Source organism: Ochotona princeps, chromosome 4, assembly GCF_030435755.1.
Source record: "Ochotona princeps isolate mOchPri1 chromosome 4, mOchPri1.hap1, whole genome shotgun sequence".
In the NCBI taxonomy this organism is placed as follows: domain Eukaryota; kingdom Metazoa; phylum Chordata; class Mammalia; order Lagomorpha; family Ochotonidae; genus Ochotona; species Ochotona princeps.
In genome coordinates, this window is record NC_080835.1 from 77,473,143 (window position 1) to 77,492,768 (window position 19,626).

General features: G+C 43.5%; 1 protein-coding gene across 2 annotated transcripts in view; it reads left to right on the forward strand.

Annotated features, from left to right (window-relative positions):
- Positions 1 to 19,626, forward strand: part of PPP2R1B (protein phosphatase 2 scaffold subunit Abeta) — a 44,118-nt gene that overhangs the window by 3,720 nt on the left and 20,772 nt on the right. For both annotated transcript variants that reach the window (XM_012926926.3, XM_004585049.4), the window contains exons 4-11: positions 5,843 to 6,075; positions 6,362 to 6,509; positions 13,320 to 13,475; positions 13,657 to 13,771; positions 14,111 to 14,181; positions 14,510 to 14,644; positions 15,582 to 15,755; positions 18,343 to 18,403. In XM_012926926.3, coding sequence (XP_012782380.2) covers positions 5,843 to 6,075; positions 6,362 to 6,509; positions 13,320 to 13,475; positions 13,657 to 13,771; positions 14,111 to 14,181; positions 14,510 to 14,644; positions 15,582 to 15,755; positions 18,343 to 18,403 — 1,093 coding nt within the window. The remainder of the gene's footprint in view (positions 1 to 5,842; positions 6,076 to 6,361; positions 6,510 to 13,319; positions 13,476 to 13,656; positions 13,772 to 14,110; positions 14,182 to 14,509; positions 14,645 to 15,581; positions 15,756 to 18,342; positions 18,404 to 19,626) is intronic.

Here is a 19,626-nt window from a genome sequence, read left to right on the forward strand (position 1 = left end):
GTATCTATATATATATTTTTTTTCATTTATTTTATTTTATTATATTGTTGTTGACAATCTTTCCATAGTTAATTGCGGTTTTAAAAAAAAGGTTCAGGGGGTATAGGGAAGTGGGTAATACTATTATGTCCATATTGATTCCATCATGTATCTGAGGTAAAGGCGAATATTGAGGGAGAAGCCCCACCCAGTTTCCTGCCCACCCCAAGTCCCGGATGTGGGGCATGCTCTGAGATATTTGCTCAAGTGGTTTTAATAGTTCTCCAGTTATGAATCGCTTCCAGTTTCGCTTGATGAGGTCGTCCACTGATATGGTCCATCATAAAATCTCTGTTTGCCCCATATTTCGCTGCCAACATATAGCTGAGATGAATGATTGACCTGTTCTGTCTTCTGTCTTTTCTTGGTTAGAGTTCTGAGTCCAGCAGTTCGATTGGGGAGATCTCCAAAGAAACCTTGAGGTATTCCCAGACCAGATTCTTGTATGTTCTAGCAAGCACAGGGCCCGGCACAGTCTATCACCCCGATCAGCTGGAGGTTGCAATTGCTGGGTTGGTTCTGTTTTCATTGCCGAGTTGCACTGGAACCAATGGATGTTGCAGTCCAGTCTGGTTCGGCCCAGCACATACTCGGCCCTTACATCAACCAGTGGGAGCTGCAGCCTAGTCGGGGCGACCCACAATAACCCCCGTCAGGCCCACCCCCTACCCTGGTTTGCCAGTATGGGTAGCAGTAGACCAGTCTGTCCCCCATCCCATTTGGCTCTTGTACTTGTCAATGGGTATTAAAGCTTAGTTCCATCTAACCAACTCAACCATCCAGCTCTCACAGTTGTTGTTGAGTGCCTCTCTGTCTAGTCACCCCAGCCCCCGTCCTAGTTTTCATGCCCTCCCACGGGACTTGTGACCCAGGAAGGGGAAACCCACTTTTTCCCTCCCAGGTCTCTCTCAGTCCCGGTTTATGCACTCTTTAGGTGGTTCTGTGATTTGACTTGACAGATTAGTCCCCAGTGCCAGCTTCTGCCAGCTGATGCTGCGGCCAAGCCCAAACATCCCTCACCCACTCTAATTTCTACTTGCACCCATAGGAATAATCAGCCCAGCCTGGCTTTTTCCTGATCTAGTCCACATGCAGCGCACAGGTGTTGCAGCCTTGCTTAGTCTGGTCTGTCTCTATCCCAGCCCACGCTCTCCAGTGGGAGTAGCTGTCCAGCGAGGGGACCAGCCCCTTAATCTCCCCGCCAGCTCTGTCCCTCCCTTCCTGGATCTCACGTGTGCTGGATGGGTGCTGCAGTCAAATCCAGTACAGGCAACCTCACTTTGGCATTCCATAATGTGTACTGGTTTTGTCGCAACCAAACCCGACTCAACCCACACTCTGTTCTGGTGTTCAGATTTGCCTTTGGATGACGTGAACTGATTCAGCCTGGTCTGACCCATGCTGAATGTGTGCCAGTGGGAAACTTTCCATGGCCTGTCCTGGGCTGTTTCCTATCATGCTTCTTGTGCTTACCTGCAGGGACTGTGTCCTGCCAGAGGAGTTGCCCAGGCTCCTCCATCAGAACCCCTCTCAATGCCAGATTTTGCACATAGAGAGGGTCCTTCAGCCAACCCTACTCAGTTCACTTCCTGTCCTAGTAGGAACAGTGGCTTTTCCTGGCTGGCTTTCACCCCATTCTGGTTCTTGCTGTTGGATGTTTCAGCCCAGCCATGGCTCGTCCATACCCACATACAGCTCACACATGGCTCAGTAGGGGGTTGAGACCCAGCCTAGTCAGTCCCACATCTACCCTCGTTCTCCATGACACCAGATGGTGTTGGGGTCTGAACCGGCCTGGTGCATCCAATCCCAGCCCACACTAGTGCCTTGGGTGACTGCAACTGTTTCCTAGATAGAACGCAGCCCCCATTCCAGCACATGCGCCCCTTGGTGGGATCCTCAACCCTGTTAGGGTATCCAACTAGGGGAACTTGTATTTCCACAGGGTTGGGCCCACACAACCTCATAGAGTCTACCCCAGACCAAGTTCTCTCGCGTGCTGGATACAGTCTTGACCCTGCCAAATGTGACCACTCCACCACTCCACCAAACAGTTGGGTAATGGTACCCATCACTGCCAAAGAGGCCCCCATCCATAGCATTGGTGTGGGCTGGTGTGTAACGATCAGTGATGTTCTAGGCAAACAGGCCATTTCTGTATTGCGAATTGGGTTGGTGTATCTGACTAACCGTAATTGTCTCCTGGGTACTTCCCTCCAAACCACCAGGTCTCAGTCCCCACGCATGCCTAAAACTTCCACGACCCTGTCACTGGGAATCACCCAAGATTCACTACTCACATACACTAAAATTGGACTTAGTTATGGGTGTCCCCGGCGGCAAACATATCTTAAAAAACCCCAGAGCAGGCCGCCGGGCGGCTAGCAGGCAAAGCCTGGTACTACGTGGTGCACTGGCCGCCCTGGGTGCGGGCGAGGACTCGTTCACTGCCTTGCGGCAGTGTCTTTGGCGTGTGAGCCCCCAGCATTGGGTCCGACCCGGCAGGGGCACCCCCCACAGCCACCACACTGTGAGGAGCGGCACTTGCCCCCAAACCCAAGGCCCGAACCCCTGTATCTGTATTTTGTAATAAAAATAAATAAATGTTAAAAAAGAAGAAATGATTAGGTTAAAATAGAGTTGGACAGTGTATATGGTGGTGGGTTAAAACATCAGTTCTGACTAAAATATTCTATAATATAGAGTGCTGGTTCAAGTCCTGGCTACTACTATGGATCTAGCTCCTTGCTGATGTACCTGGCAAAGCAGAGAATGAAGGCGAAAGTCCTTGGTTTCCTGTCACAAATGTGGGTGACTGGGCTGGGGACCCAGGATTTCCTTTTGGCCAGCCCTGACCATTTGCAGCTGCTTGGAGGGGGGTGAATCAGCTGATGGGAGATTCTGTCTTTCTTCTGCTCTCTGTAACTGTGCCTTTCAAATAATTAAAAATTAATTTGTTTAAAAAAATAAATCTTAGGGGACCTACACAATGGTTCAACTGGCTAATCCTTTACCTCCAAACATTGACATGCATATGGGCGCTGGTTCACATAGTGGCTGTTCCACTTCTCCTCCAGCTCCTTGCTTGTGGCCTACAAAAGCAGCGGAGGATGTCTCAAAGCCTTGGGACCCTGCACCTGTGTGGGAGACCTGGAAGAAATCCCTGGCTCCTACTTTTGCTTTGGTTTAACTCCAAGCTGTTGCGGCCATTTGGGGAATGAACCAGTGGAATGAGGATCTTTCTCTTTGTCTTTCCTTCTGTCTATAAATCTGCCTTTCCAATGAAAATAAATGTGCATGGAGTAGACTTTGCTCACTCACATCCACATCTAACACCTTAGTAACTCCTGTAGCTCTCAAGAGATTTTGAATCTTGGCTCCCTCCCTACTCTTAAGCCCCAGTCCAGACCATTAGTCTCTAAATTATTACCTTTCTAGCTATAGATGTCCTTGGTTGAACTCATTTTTGGGTTTAGAATGGCTGGTGCAAAAGCCATATGTATTCGGTTGCTTTCTGCCATGGCTCTTAGAAAATCTATAACCTACATATTTTAACTTCTAAGAACTTTCTGACTGTGTCTGCAGGTTTCTACATATGCTAATCATGATAACTTCCTTTTAGTTATATTGGTCTTCTTTCTGTTCTCTGAATACTCCAAGCTTCCTATTTCTTTAAGAGACCTTTGCTCTAGGCATTTCCTCAAATGACATGCTCTTTTGGTATGTTGTCATTTAGATCTGAACTCCCCCTCATCTCTGAGAGGTCTTCCCTGACCACTGTCTTGGAATAGCCTCCTGGTCACCCCTTTTCACTTCATCCTACCCTGTTTCCCTGCAGACTGCTCATCACCATCTAGTTGCTGTCTTCATTGATTGTTATCTTCCCCCCTTAGAGTAAGGACCCTGTTTATTCTTTATCTTCAGTGGTAGAATGAAACATTATCTACTGAGAGAATGATTTCAGAGGCTTTTAGCATGTGTTTGTTGTGGTTCAAGGCTGCTGGTGTATAAAGTATTGGGATGAAGTAGGAAGAGTGCTCATTAAGGGCTGCTTGGAAGAGGATATGGGCAAGTGGGCCAATTTAGAATCAAGAGAGTTTGTAAGTGATTCTTAGGAGGCTGGCTGGACTGAAGCAGTGATAGAGATTATCTGGTGCTGCTGGCATGAGGAGGTCAAAAGAGGCAGAGGACAGATGGTGAAAGTCCTTCATAAGTAAGAAACAGTATCTGGGGCATTTGGCCTAGCAGTTAAGCAGCTGCTCAGGATGCCTACATCCTGCATTCAGGGCATGGGTTGGAGTGCTGGCACTGCTCATGACTTCAACTTCCTGGCAATGAACATGCATGATGAGAGGCAACGGGTAAAGGCTCCAGCAGTGGAGTGCTTAGCTTCTGTCTGTTGTGGGCATTTGGAGAATGAACCAGTTGAATGGAAAGGCAGATTTACAGAGAGAGGGGAGATATAGAAAGATCTTCCATTTGCTAGTTCACTCCCAACGTGACTGCAGCAGCCGGAGTTGAGCCGATCGGGAGCAAGGAGTTTCTTCTGAACCTCCCATGCCAGAGCAGGGTCCCGAAGCTTTGGGCCATCCTCAGCTGCTTTCCCAGGCCACAGACAGGGAGCTGGATGGAAAGTGGATCAGTCAAGACACGAACTGGCGCCCATACAGGATCTCAGTACATACAAGGCGAAGACTTTAGCCACTAGGCTATTGTGCCAAGCCCAAGAGTTATCTCTGTCTGTCTGTCTCTCTCTGCCTTCCAAATAAATGAAGAAAATAACAGTGTCTTTTCAATAAGCTTTCTTTAGGAAAGCTGAGCTGTCTTACCTCTATGTATCAACAAATTTGAAGCATGTTAGACAAACCATATTTTCTTGGAGTCTGACTTTGCTGGTCTTCTTATTATTATTACTATTATTATTTTAGAGATTTATTTGTGTTGGAAAGGCAGATCAGGTTTATGGCGAGAAAGAAAGACAGAAAGATCCTCCATCTGCTGGTTTGTTCCTGAAATTCTGCTGGCCTTTCTAAATGTGTGTTTTGTGCTTTAATATGTGCAGCTCATGGCATTGGCTTAATCTGCTTGCGTAACATGCAAACCCAGAGAGCAAACCCAATGGCACTTTTGTTTGAGCCAGGTCATACTCAGTAACTCAGCCTAGCCTAGATAGTCTGCTTCTTTGATCTCTTCTGTTTCTGAAGCTGCAGCCAAGATCTCCCTCCCGTCTCTGTACACATCACTTGATTACCCTCCGGAATCATGGAAAGAGGATGTGTTTTGAAGAAAGGGAAGTTGTGTTAAGCCTTCTATTGATCAGGTAGATTGATGATGTGGATCTGGTGGCCAAGAGTTGTTTGCACCTCTGGGAATGGTGTAATACTCAAAAAACTGATATGTCGCTCAGTGACCAGACAGAATGTCACATGTAATTGTGTTGGCCAAAGTTGGCCATACTCTTAAATACACAGGATCCTGTCTGAGTTTGGCTACATGTCTTTTAAACATAGTGATTCAGCTCACAATAATATTAATACTATGTCAAGTCTATTCCACTGTGTCGTTTGTAGACACCATCTGGGAATTGCCATCTGGGACATGAGATCTTGGCTTTTCTACAGAAGTCGTGTCTTCAGGTTGGCCACACCATATGCTATCACTGTGTGAACTGAAAGTAACCATTTGGTATGATGTAGCTAACATTCTGGGTACATGCACCACTTCCCTCAATCACTTGAAAAGGCAATAATTGTATTAAACCTGATCTGCTAAGCTTCTGGTTTTCCTTTTTTGGTCTCCTCAGCCTCCCTTGGAAAGTCTGGCAACTGTGGAAGAGACTGTTGTTCGCGACAAGGCGGTGGAGTCCCTGAGGCAGATCTCCCAGGAGCACACCCCACTTGCTCTGGAAGCTCATTTTGTCCCACTGGTGAAACGCCTAGCAAGTGGGGACTGGTTCACCTCTCGCACATCTGCATGTGGTCTGTTCAGCGTTTGCTATCCCAGGGCTTCACATGCTATCAAGGCTGAGATTAGACAGTAAGAGAGTTTTTCTGTTTTGGTAAATATTGGGAGTTATTGGGAAATCAAACTAGACTATTTACACAGTATCCCATTATCCATAAACGGTAGATATGGGATAGTAGAAGAATTAGGGAGATTGTTGTCATCCAGTTAAATAAATAAATATTTTGTTCTTGTTACTTCTAGGAGGAGAAGCCTAATCACTGATGATCTTAAGAGAAACTCTCTAAAATGGTTGTGTTGGATCATGACTAATCAATAGTTATTTGACAGGAAACACCTTCCCTGTCTTCTGTTGCAGGCATTTCCGTTCCTTGTGCTCAGATGATACCCCTATGGTACGGCGTGCCGCTGCCTCCAAATTGGGGGAATTTGCGAAAGTTTTGGAATTAGACAGTGTGAAAAGTGAAATTGTTCCATTGTTCACTACTCTGGCTTCAGATGAACAGGTGAGTTAGTATTAGAGACACAGCTGTGCTGCTCTCCTCACAAGGTGAGCATTTCTTTGGAGTTTTGGTTCTCACATTATTATTTGTTTTGCAAAATAATGCTTAATTCTAACCTGGATAAAACAAAATAGTGCAGAATATCTTTTCTTAGTGTTCTAGGTTTATTTCTTACCTAGAGCATAATTTTTCTCTATTATTGCTGGCTGTTATAGAGGAGGAAAAGGGAGCCATAATGAAGAAGAATGGCCAGTGCCATTTTCTGACACATTATAGGGAATTGTAGGCTGTGCAGTAACGTTGACAAACAGTGTTGCCCAGAATGTGTGACTTGCAGATAAGTGGGCTTAGAATGTGTTAGGAAGACTTCTTTGTGCCAGTATGTTAATGCATGTTGATGTTTCTTAATGTTTATTTTCATTTACTTGAAATGCAAAATGAGAGAGGGAGGCAGAGAGAGAGAGCTCTTTCTTTCATCTTCTGCTTTACTCCCCAAATGGCCACAGTAGTTATGTGTGGGCCAGACTGAGGCCAGAAGTACACAACACCATCTGCTCTGGTTGCATTAGCTGGAAGCTGGATTGGAAACAAAGGAGCTGGTACTTGAACATGCACTCAGATATAGGATGTGGAGGTCTGCGTGGGTTGTGGTGAAGTGAGCTTAGATCACAATGCCTACCCCTAGTAGCAATTTTAAACCCAAGGATCTAGATCTTTTTGCTGTAGAAATAATAATAAAATTAGCAGATACCTACATGAAGTACTTAATGTTAACTTTTTTCCCACAAACCTAAAATGTCAGCTCAGCAAGCAAACCACAGAGAGGCCTTTATTTCAGCAAGGAAGGTAGCCTGGGGCAGGTAGAAAGTGAGAGCAGAGCTGAGAGAGAATGATGGGGAAAGACCTCTTTTATGACCTCAGGGTAGGGGGGATTGGAAGTATGGGGTCAGGGATTGGCAGATGTGACTGTAGGTGGACACCAGGAATACATGCCTTGGGGGTTTAGTGAAGCACACAGTTTAAACCTGAAGGTCACTAAATTTAATTAGGCAAGTGGGCCTAAGGGGGTTGTGGTCTAAGAAGTTACAGTAGTGCTGGGTAACCAGGTATTTAAGGGGAACCAGACCTAGGGGATTTAAGGCAGCACTGAGTCAACAGGATTGTAACACTGAGACCAGGATGGTGGGTTCAGTCCTCAGAGCCTCTTTACACTTAATATGATGTTTCTTAGCCTCTGTTTTAAGTGACTTTAACATGTGTTAATTAGTTCTCAAAACAGCCCCTGTTACTAACTTGCTCAAGATTGTACATGGTGGAGTCAGAATTTGAATCCAGGCAGTTTGGTTTCAGAGTTCATCCCTTTCATAGCTAGGCTGTGCTGGTGGTCCAAGGTGCTGCTTAGAAGTCCCCAGAGTTCCTGGTGCTGAAGAGTTCTTTGGGTTTTTGGTTGGCCTCATGTGCATGGTAGGCTCATTTCTTGTGTGCAAGACAGAATAGCAGGGCATGTTGATGAATCTCATTTTCATGTTCTAAATCTAAAAATTACTTTCAAAATGATGTTTTAATAAGTAGAAAAGAATATAACTTTGTCTTAATTATTATTATAGCGTATATAACTATCCTCTGTGAAAGGACATAGCACTGTGACATCTGTTACTTCAGAGATATTCCTTTCCAAATCTCTTTGCTCAAATTCTTATTTATTTGAGAGAGAAAGCTTCTATCAGCTGGTTCACTCCCTGATGCTTATATCTGGAAGTGGCGAGGCTCAGCCAAGAGCCAAGATTTCAATCCAGGACTCTCATGTGGCTGACAAGGGATCCAGTTACTAAGGCTGTCATCATTGCTTCCTTAGATCTGCATTAGCAGGAACCTGAGGTCAGAAGCTTAAAGCTGAGAGTTGAACCCAGGTACTCTATTGTGGGATGTGCAGACTTTAACTGGCAGTGTAAATATCCACTGTCTACTGTCCAGTTGGGGGCCAGGGCTGTGGTAAGTAGGCTAAACCTCCTCCTGTGGTGCAGGCATCCCATAAGGGTACTGGTTCAAGTCCCAGGGGCTCTGCTTCTGATCTCTGCTTGTGACAGTTTCTTGCCAAATGGCGTGGGAGTACAGTGGATTTGGCTCAAGTCTTTAGGACCTTGTAGTTCTGACTTTGGATTGGCTCAGCTCTTGCTGTTGCAGCCATTTGAGGAATGAATCAGCAGATGAAAGAGTCTCTCTTGTTCTTTCTGTAACTCTACCGTAAATAAAAATAATTTTTTCCCCAAAGAAACAGGTGAAATAGTTAACCTTGAACTTGTACAATCTTACCTTTTTTGATTTATTTATTAAAAAAAGGTTTATTTATTTCTTTTTTTTAAAAAAGATTTATTTTATTACAAAGTCAGATATATAGAGAGGAGAAAGAGAGAGGAAGATCTTCCGTCCAATGGTTCACTCCCCAAGTGAGCGCAACGGCCAAAGCCGGGAACCAGGATTAGAACCGGTGCCCATATGGGATCCCGGGGCGTTCAAGGCGAGGACTTTAGCCGCTAGGCCACGCCACCGGGCCCGGTTTATTTATTTCCATTGGAAAGTCAGCTATACAGAGAGGAGAGACAGACAAGAAGATCTTCCATCCATTGATTCATTCCCGTAGTAGTTGCAACAGCCAGTGCTGAGCTGATCCAAAGCCAGGAGCCAGGAGCTTCTTCCAGGTCTCCCATGTGAGTGCAGGGTCCGAAGGCCTTGGGCCATCCTCGACTGCTTTCCCAGGCAACAAATAGCAAGCTGGATGGGATGTGGGGCCGCCAGAACACAAACCATTGCCCACATGGGATCCTGGCATTTGCAAGGTGAGGACTTTAAATGCTAGGCTACCACACTAGGCCCCCCCTTTTAAAGCTGTATTTCATTGAAAAGCAGATTTACAGAGAGAAGGAGAGAGTGAGCGAGCAAGTAAGCAAGCTAGCTGGTTCACTCCACAAATGGCTGCAACAGCTGGGACTGGGTCAGTTTAAAGCCAGGAGCCAAGAGATTCTTCCAGGTCTCCCACGTGGGTGTAGAGTTCCAAGGACATGGGCTATCCCCTACTGCATTCCCAGATTACCAGTAGGGAGCTGGATGGGAAGTGGAGCAGCTGGGACCTGAACTGGCACTGATATGGGATGTTGACGTTGCAGGTGGAGGATTAGCGTGCTATGACATGACACCAGCACCAAAAGCTATCTTTTGTAACAGGTTACACTAGTCACATATAAAGTACTCAGCAGCTTCCTGTCAGTCGTTATCAGATGGCATAGGTTTAAAATCTGTATTTGGATTTTGTTGATCACATTTCTATGATACAACTTAGTTTTTTTTCTTCTACTTCCTGTAAAACGGTGATTGCATTTAGCTCAGAGATTTGTAAGCTTGTTTTGTGAAACCAGATATGAACGTTCTTAGGGCTTACGGGCTGGAGTCTGAGCTGTAGCTGTTCAGTTGTGCTATTGTCATGCAGAGGGGGTCCATCAACGATATATCCACTAACAAACTTGGCAGTATTTTTTTTTTTAAAGATTTTATTATTATTAGAAAGCCGGGTATACAGAGAGGAGGAGAGACAGAGAGGAAGATCTTCCATCCGATGATTCACTCCCCAAGTGAGCCGCAACGGGCCAGTGCTATGCCGATCTGATGCCGGGAACCAGGAACCTCTTCCGGGTCTCCCACGCGGGTGCAGCATCCCAAAGCATTGGGCCGTCCTCAACTGCTTTCCCAGGCCATAAGCAGGGAGCTGGATGGGAAGTGGAGCGGCCGGGATTAGAACCGGCGCCCATATGGGATCCCGGGGCGTTCAAGGCGAGGACTTTAGCTGCTAGGCCACGCCGCCAGGCCCCTAACTTGGCAGTATTTCAGCAAAACCAGTCTGGGTCTTAGAATTAGCTGCTGTTTGCACCATCCCAAATTGAAGGAGATTTGGGGTGACTTTTGGAGGTAGTAAACTGCTTCATAGATGATGGGGGTGTACCATTGGATTCGTTAATAAATATGTATATGTGTATTCTCTTGGAGCACTGATAGAAGAGCAGAGTAGCTCTTTTTGGCTTTTGTAGTCACTGAACATGTATTGCCTGTTTCTACTGTACATGAGGCCTTGTTCTAGTGCTGGGCTGCAGTGTTAAATTAGCATGCTAAGACCTGCCCGTGTGGAGTCTACATGTTAATGGAGAAGAGCAAATAGTAAACATAAATAGGTATCACGGAAAATGCTTATTATGCACGTAAAGTAAGGTGACGTAATAATGCATGATTAAAGCACGTTCTTGGAGACTGGACTCTGAAGAGGTGACATAAGAGACACAAAAGGAAAATGCTAGGCCTGCCCCCTATGAAAAAAAGTTCATTTAAAAATGGCAGGTTAATGTAACGCTGGCACATTGTTAAGGTATATAATACAATGTGACTTTTCAGCACATTGCACATAGCTTTGACTGACTGTACCATTCCCCAGCCTGTTTACATATTTTTGCTATATCTTACAGGGTTAAAGTGCAGGGAAACAGGATTTTAAGAAGAGTGGTCATGTAGTTTAGAGCCCATTAAGTTGGGGTACAGTGATCAAAAGAGACTGATAAAAGATAGCCAGGATTTGATCACAGAGGACCTTAGAGCCAGAATATAGAGTTTTGATTTTCTGTTCTTGGCATAATGTGACTGTACCTTGACTGTTTTTGTGACAGGCAGACACATGGTGAGAGCTTACCTCTGTTACTTCACAAGTTCGTAGCCCACATCAGCCAGGCTTAGGACAGATTGAAAGCAGCACCCAGGATTTCATCTGGGTCCCACATGACTGGCACAGCCACAAAAAAAAAAAAATCAGAGCCATTACCTTCTGTCTGCCAGGGGGTGTGCGATATCAGGAAACTGGATCAGAAGCTGAGGAGCTGCACTGAGCCAGGCACTGCAGCAATGGATGTGGGTGTCCATAGTGGCACCTTAACTGCTGGACCAGACACCCCCACACCTTGATTTTGAGAAAAGGTGTGACATAGTGTGATTCAGCTATGTAGAAGATCATTCAGGTTTCTGGGAAGAAGCTAACATTTATTTATTTATTTATTTTTATTTGAAAGAGCTACAGAGAGAGAAGGAAGGACAGAGATGGAAATCTCCCATCTGCTGATTTATACCCCAGATGACTACAGTGGTTAGGACTGAACCAGGCTGAAGCCAGAAACTTCATCTGGGTCTCCCACAGTGTATGGCAGATGTCCAAACACTTAGGTCATCCTCTGCTGCTCTTCCCAGTCCATTAGCAGGGAGCTGGATTGAAACTGGAGGGCTGGGACACAAACTGGCATTCATATGTGATTCCTGTGTAACAGGTGGTGGCTTTACATATCATACCACAATGCTGGCATAGAATAGGAAAGTGGGGCCTAGCGTGGTGGTCTGGCAGCTAAAGTCCTCACCTTGAACGTGACGGGATCCCATGTGGGCACCAGTTCTAATCCGGGAGGCCCTGCTTCCCATCCAGCTCCCTGCTTGTGACCTGGGAAAGCAGTCTAGGACAGCCCAAAGCCTTGGGACCCTGCACCCACGTGGAAGACCAGGTGGAAGTTCCAGGCTCCTGGCTTCGGATCAGCGCGGCTTCCGATCAGCGCGGCTCCGGCAGTTGTGGTCACTTGGGGAGTGATTCATTGAACAGGGCATCTTCTTCTCTGTCTCTCCTCCTCTCTGTGTATCTGACTTTCCAATACAAGTAAATAAAAATATTAACAACAACAAAAAAAGAATAGGAAAGTGAGCTTGCATGATAAAAATGAAGGTGGAGAGGACAAACTTACAGTAAAACTTGGAGGTAACGTTAATAGAACTTAGTACTTTTGGAGTGGATGAGGGAATCAAGAAGTTCTAGATTTTTTGCTTGAGCAGCTGAGTGGAAGGTGGTGTCATTGCCAAGATGGAGAAGCACCTGGGAGAAGGAATTAGCTGTAGCAGAGAAAATTAGGAGTTCTAGAAGAAAAGTGATCAAGTAATAAACAACTGTTGATGTATATTTCAATAGATAGTAGATTTAGCATTAGGCTTTTTAAAAGCACCAGTGACTTTTTAAAAAGGATTATTGTCTTTGAAATGAGGAGTGATAGAGGAAGGAAGAGAGGAGAGTTTCTATCTGTTGCTCATCTCTCCAGTTGGTCTCAACAGCAAGGGTTGGGTCAGACTGAAACCAGGAACCTGACACTGTGAGGGAGGCAGGGGCCCAAATACTTGGGCCATATGCTGTTGACTTCCCAGGTGTATTAGCAGGGAACCAATAATGGAAGCAGAACATCTTGAATGTAAACTGGCACTCCAACATGGGATTCAGCATCACAGGTGTGGTTACAGCTGGCCACCTTAACTGAATTATTTTTTTTTTTGAAGTTCTGTTTCTTAACTTGTCTTACTTGTTAGTTTGTTATAATTCACACAATAGTAATTTTCAGTTTGATTTCTCAACTTGCTATGGTAGTTGGACTCTGAAGACAGTTTTAAAATATTATCTTTTTATTTAAGTGTTTACATTTTTGTTAATAAAAACTCTGTACTCTAGCCAAGGCAATTACATTCATGCATAAAATTAAGTCATTTCTATCTTTATGACTTTCACATGACATTACAGGCAAAAAAAGAGCAGCTACTCAGCTATTTCAAGACACACAGAAGTGAAATCACTTATGGTGTGTTTGGGTTTTTTTGTTGTTTTGTTTTGAAATCACCCCCGCAGTGCTATCTCCCTGTACTACACATAGCAGGCCATGACCGTCAGTGGAAATTGCCTAACAAATTTTGTTGCTTTAGGATTCAGTGCGCCTCCTAGCTGTGGAAGCTTGTGTCAGTATAGCCCAGTTACTGTCTCAGGATGACCTGGAATCCATGGTGATGCCTACACTTCGACAAGCAGCGGAAGATAAATCTTGGCGTGTTCGTTACATGGTAGCTGACAAATTTTCAGAGGTAAGCTGGTTGTACTGACCTTTTTAAGAACTAGAGGAAGTGGAAAGCCTACATATTTGCTGTTGTACAGGAGATTTAAGGGGAAAGGAGCATGACAAAAATACACTCTTGAAGATTGCACTGTTCTGTTTGGTTCTTGCGCTGTTGGTGTCATTAAGCCCTTTACCAACTTCTTTTATAGCTGCAGAGAGCTGTGGGTCCTAACATCACCCTGCACGACCTCATCCCCGCCTTTCAGAACCTAGTTAAAGATTGTGAAGCCGAAGTCCGAGCAGCTGCTGCCCACAAAGTAAAAGGTTGAAAAGTTCAATTTGTACAGCAATGTGTGTCATTCACTTTAGTGTGTTTTTTAATGTCTTTAATTTTGGCACGTTTTTGCTCTAGAATATGCTATTAAGATTTATAGAGGTGATTCCAAGCAGCTGTTTTATAATATTTCTGTTTTTAAAAAACCCTACTTTTCTTATTGGCATGGAGTGATAAAGATTGTCAGAAAAGTACATTTATGGTAAGGGCTGTTTCTGTCCTTAGACCTTATTTGCTTAAGGAACTCTTGTTAAACCTGGTAAACATTTCTTATTTGTCTCCTTGGGTATAAATGATTTTGTGACAGCATTGCGTTTTCCATTGTCTAGAACTTTGTGAGAACTTGCCCATTGAAGGTAGAGAGACCATAATTATGAATCAAATCCTGCCCTATATAAAGGTAAGCCAAATTTGTTTCACTCTGCACTCCAGGAAAGCACATACTCTTAATTTTTTGCTTAGTTTTAAATCTTGTGTTTAAAGGTGGACAAGAGGTGAATGGGGGAGATAAATACTGATGTTTGACATTGTTTTTCACATTATAGTGCCTATCATAATTGTAAAATGTTTTTTTAGTGCATAGGTTTGATAGCGTAATAGGTGGTCTGAAGAAATAGCTCAGCTAATCGATATTCAAACAAGTGGTGTCTTTAAATTCTCCTGGGAGATGATGTGGAAATTTATTGTCTTGCAGAAATGAAAGGCTTTTAATTTTATTTTTATTTTAGGAATTAGTATCTGATACCAATCAGCATGTCAAATCAGCTCTAGCTTCAGTAATTATGGGATTGTCTACAATTTTGGGCAAAGAAAATACCATTGAACATCTTCTACCTCTTTTTTTAGCTCAGTTAAAGGATGAGGTGAGTCTGGGTATAAATTTTGTTGCCTTTGTCAGTGATTTTGTCTGATTTTATTACTGAGTTTACTAAAATAGGACCCCAGGGATGGAAGAGCAAAATCAGAACTTCCTATGAACTGTTGACAGTGCCTTTATATGAATGTAGGGTCATAGGTTCCCCAGACAATGGCACAGGGACCATTGAAACAAATCTCAAAATGTTTAAAACATCTTCTCTGCTTGGTTTTCACTTTATGTTCACTGGTTTTTTACCTTTAAAGCTGATGCATGTTTGTTGGAAAAAATTACTTTATTAAGTTTATAGTATCAAACATTATGTAGTAAACACTTATTAAGTAACATGTACCAATATCCCAATTGTGCATTGCATTTTTTGTTATATATTTTATACAATGATTTTGTGAGGTAGGGCTTATTCATGTTTTACGGATTTGGAAACTGAGGCAGAGTAACTTGCTGAGGAGACTCAGGAATGGAAGATCTGGAGTTTGAGTCCATGTGTTTTAATTCCAGAGCCTGTATTCTTTATTGTTTTTACAGACTTAGTTTTTAACTGAAAGTTCTGGATAACATCACGTAAATTTATATGACTTGAGTTACTTGTGTACTCAAGTAGTAAGTATTTTCTTTAAGAAACCTATCCGTTTTTTTTTCACCCATGTCACTACTTCCTAGTTTAAAAATATGCTTAGGGCTTGGCAGTGTGGCCTAGTGGCTAAGGTCCTCGCCTTGATCCCATATGGCCGCTGGTTCTAATCCCGGCAGCTCTACTTCCTCTCTGTCTCTCCTCCTCTCAGTATATCTGACTTTGTAATAAAAATAAAATAAATCTTTAAAAAAAAATATGCTTAGCAATTTTCACTTGATTATGATCAGAGAATATTGGGCAGAGGACTTCTTTTTCTGCATGTGACCTTTGGGGGCTTGTGTGTTTCCAGTGTCCTGAAGTTCGTTTGAATATTATCTCCAATTTGGATTGTGTAAATGAGGTGATTGGAATCCGTCAGCTTTCACAGTCTCTCCTTCCAGCCATAGTGGAACTGGCTGAAGATGCTAAGTGGAGGGTCCGATTGGCCATCATTGAGTATATGCCACTGTTGGCTGGTCAGCTGGTAAGTTTGTGTGTGCCAACTGAAAGGTAGCCTCAGATAGTGGAGATTTACCACGGGAAGTAGGCACATGCAGTCTGTGTGGATATATTTGTTTAGATGCATCGAAGTACCATCCTGTTGATACCTGTTGGGTATTTTTTGGCTTCATTTGTTAGTGTTTTTTTGAAGGTTTATTTGAAAGAGTGAGAGAAGGATAGAGACCTCTGATCTTTTGGTTCACTCCCCAAATGCCTGTAACAGTTTAGGCAAACCTAGGCCAAGAACTCTATCCAGGTCTTCCGTGTGGGTGGCAGGAAACCAAATACTGATGCCATCCACTGCTGCCTCCCAGGGTACGTATTAACAGGAAACTCAATTGGGAGTGTTTGCAGAGCAGCTGGGACTCAGAGCGGCCCTCAGATACAATAGGATGTGGACTTCCCAAGTCAGATCTGAATTGCTATGCCAGAGTACAGTGACTTACACAAAACACTTCTCACTGCCCGCTATAAATAAAGCTATAGAATGAGAGAATTCAGTCGGTTTCTTAGGACATGCAGTTTAGATTTTATAATATTTAGTATTTTTGACTTAAGAAATATTTAACTGAAAATGGAATATTGTTTCAAGATAAAGCAGCTTTAATTTTTGGTCAAAGTAGCTTCCTTCTTTGCTTATATTCTAAACAAAATGTCCCTTGCTACAATTTTTCCTAGATTTCCATTAAAGAAAGCAGAGGAATCACATAAAGAGAAGTAGCTGGTAATGCTATTTCTTTTAGGAAAGCCTACATTGGCTATTATTCTGTGAGTTTCATGATTAGTTTCATTCTGATAGCTTGTCATTTGAAATTTTGTGGCTGAGGATTATACTTCATGCTTTGTGTTTTGGTAGATGTCCTAGACAATCCCAAGGCCTATTTGTAGCACTTAAAGTATGTCGTAAGTGTTACCATGTAGTTGTAAGGATAGAATGATCCTTTAGGGCAGGGACTATGTTCATTATTGTATTTTTAGTCTCTGCCATGCTGCCTATCAATAATTAGGCACTTAGCATTTGCTGATGATTGGAAAAGTACCTACTTGGATGTTTTTTTGAAAAAGCTCATAATGCGTTGCCGGAGTTTGTTTTCCCGTTCCCATTTTCACCTTTGTTCCTTTCGAATCATATCTTTTTTTTTTCAACCATGGCATTTGTGGTGCTAACTTCAATAACTTCAGCTTGTGAGTGTGTGTCTTGATGCCTGTGGCTTCGCATTGCATGTCTTAGAGAACTTGAAATGTCTTTAGGATGGATGCTGAAGATGATCAGCATGTAGTTCGTAAGGTTAAGTGAGATCACCTTGTTGCGCTTCTCTGTCACTCCCAAGTGCTGAGGTCATTCTTTTCGCTGATGACAGCCATGCATTCCTTCTTTGACACAGAAGGTAGCGGTGACTCACTATTCTGCTGAAGGTTGAAATAGCCATCAGAGGGAGAGTGAATTTTAGCATTCTTTTTCCAACTTCTGATTTTCCTGGACCTGTAATGTCCCCAAGGGCTGCTGGCTGTATGGAACAGTAGGGAGGTTGGGCAGATGGTGCCTTTGGTTGATTTACACCTGCCTGATAGAGATTGGCATTACCACAAACATTTTGTCATACAGTTTCAACTTGTTCATATATATATATGTATACATATAAATATTTAATCTGTAAAGATTATTAAGAGATAGTACTTTAAAAAAAAATTCTCAGGCATGGCACAGTAACCTAGTGGGTTACCTGTGGGTGCTGATTCATATCCTGGTTGTTCCACTTACCATTCAGCTCCTTGCCTGTGACCTGGGAAAGCACTAGAGGACGGCCTAAAGCCTTGGGACCTTGCACCCGTGTGGGAGATCTGGAGGAAGCTCCTGGCTCTTGGCTCTAGATCAGCTCAGCTCTGGCTGTTGCAGCTACTTGGGGAGTGAACCAGCAGATGAAACATCTTTTTGTCTCTCCTCTCTATGTGTCTGCTTTCCCAGTGGAAATAAATAAATCTTAAAAAAAAAAAGTTAAGACCAAAGGAGAATCCTCAGTCTGAAAGGAAAAAGAATTGTATGTTGACATAATGTTGAAGCCTGTCTATGGATATCTGACCTAGTCCCTTTCTTTGTGTTACTCAGTATTTTAGAAGCACGGACATCTAATCACCCCATGGTGTAGGCATTTAGCCTACATCCCATTTTGGAATACTAGCTTTTGAGTCCTTTGAAACTTCACCGACTCCAACTGCCTGCTAATGCGCACTCTGGGAGGCCCTGGTGATGGCTCAGGCACATGGGAGACCTGTCTTGTGTTCACAGCTGCTGGTTTTGCGGCAGCCCAGCTCTGGCCCTTGAAAGGTTTGGATTAGTGAGCCAACAGATGAAAGAGTTTGTGTTATCGCTTACATAAATAAATAGATTTATTTTTTTTTAAAGTTGCTGGTCAGGTAGTTCTTAAAATCGAATCCAGGGCCTGGCATGATAGCCTAGCAGCTAAAGTCCTCTCCTTGAACAGGTAACCACGTTGAAGTATAGTATAAATAGAGCATCTGGATTTCCAAATGTTGGAGGTATATATTAATGAAATTTTCTGTAACTATAGGGTGTGGAATTCTTTGATGAAAAGCTGAATTCTTTGTGTATGGCCTGGCTTGTGGACCATGGTGAGTAGACAAGTTAAAAACAGAAGATTGAAAAGCCTGTGTTTTTTTTTTTTTTTTACATCTCATGACGTTCACACATTAGCGTTTAGGAGTCTCAGTCTGGCCATATGTTTTCCCTTAACAGTGTAGGAATGAGGAAAGGCTTTGTTAAAGTCCAGTTAACTGGGGCCAACATTGTGGCATAGTAGGGAAGGCTGCTGCCTACAATGCTACCATCCCATATTGCTGCTGGTTCCTGTCCCAGCTACTGCGCTTGCCTTCCAGTTTCCTGCTAGTGGCCTGGGAAAAGCAGTAGATGATCCAAGTATTAGTGCCACTGCCACCCATGTAGGAGACCCCCTAAAGCTCTGGGCTCCTGCTTTGGCCTTGTCCAGCTCTGGCTGTAGTGGCTATCTAGAGAGTGAACCAACGGATATAAGGTCTGTGTCTCTTCCTCTGTTTCTGTGACTCAAATAAAGGAATAAATCTTTGAAAAGAAATATTTATGTCCAGGTAGCTTCCTCAAGATTGTTACTACCATTTTTAAAATTTTCTTTATTTTAGGGGCTTTTTGTTTTGTTTTAAATTTTATTTTCTCCATTAAACCATTTCTTTGTCATATTTCATCATATTTCTTATACATTTTGTTATATTCAGACTATTCCCTTGATGTTTGAACTTGTCCATCTTTGGCTCAATTCTGTTTACCGTCATTTGTGTCTTCAGCAACCCTAGGCTAGGTTAGATAGGAAATGGAATCAGCTGAAAGGTGTAGATGAGAAGTGGATACTTGACTGCTTTGAGTGGATACGTGGAGGAGGAGGTGAATAGTGGTGCTAGTAGGAAGAGAGCCAGGATGGAGAGGGCCCATGTTTCTGGTTTGGGGGAAGAAGCCCAAGTCCAGTAGGGCCATTGGAAAGCATGGGTGGCACTCTGCCCAGGTCCTGGGTAGATGCAAATGTGTAGATCCATGTGTGCCAGGCAGCATTGGTGAGACAGGTCCCACATCCAGCCTTGGCATCTGTTTCCAGTGAGTGAGTGCCCTTGGGAACTCATGTATTATTGTTCTGTGAACTTTGGTTCCATATTTTTGTGGCTATGATGGCATCCTGTTTCAGTTCTATAGGTAAGAGTGTATCTCTTTGTACATCTCTGTTTGCTTATGCTTGAATATTTGAGAGGAGTGAGGATATTTGTTAAAAGCGTATTTGTTACATCTGTGAAATCATATGGCTAAGGGTGAA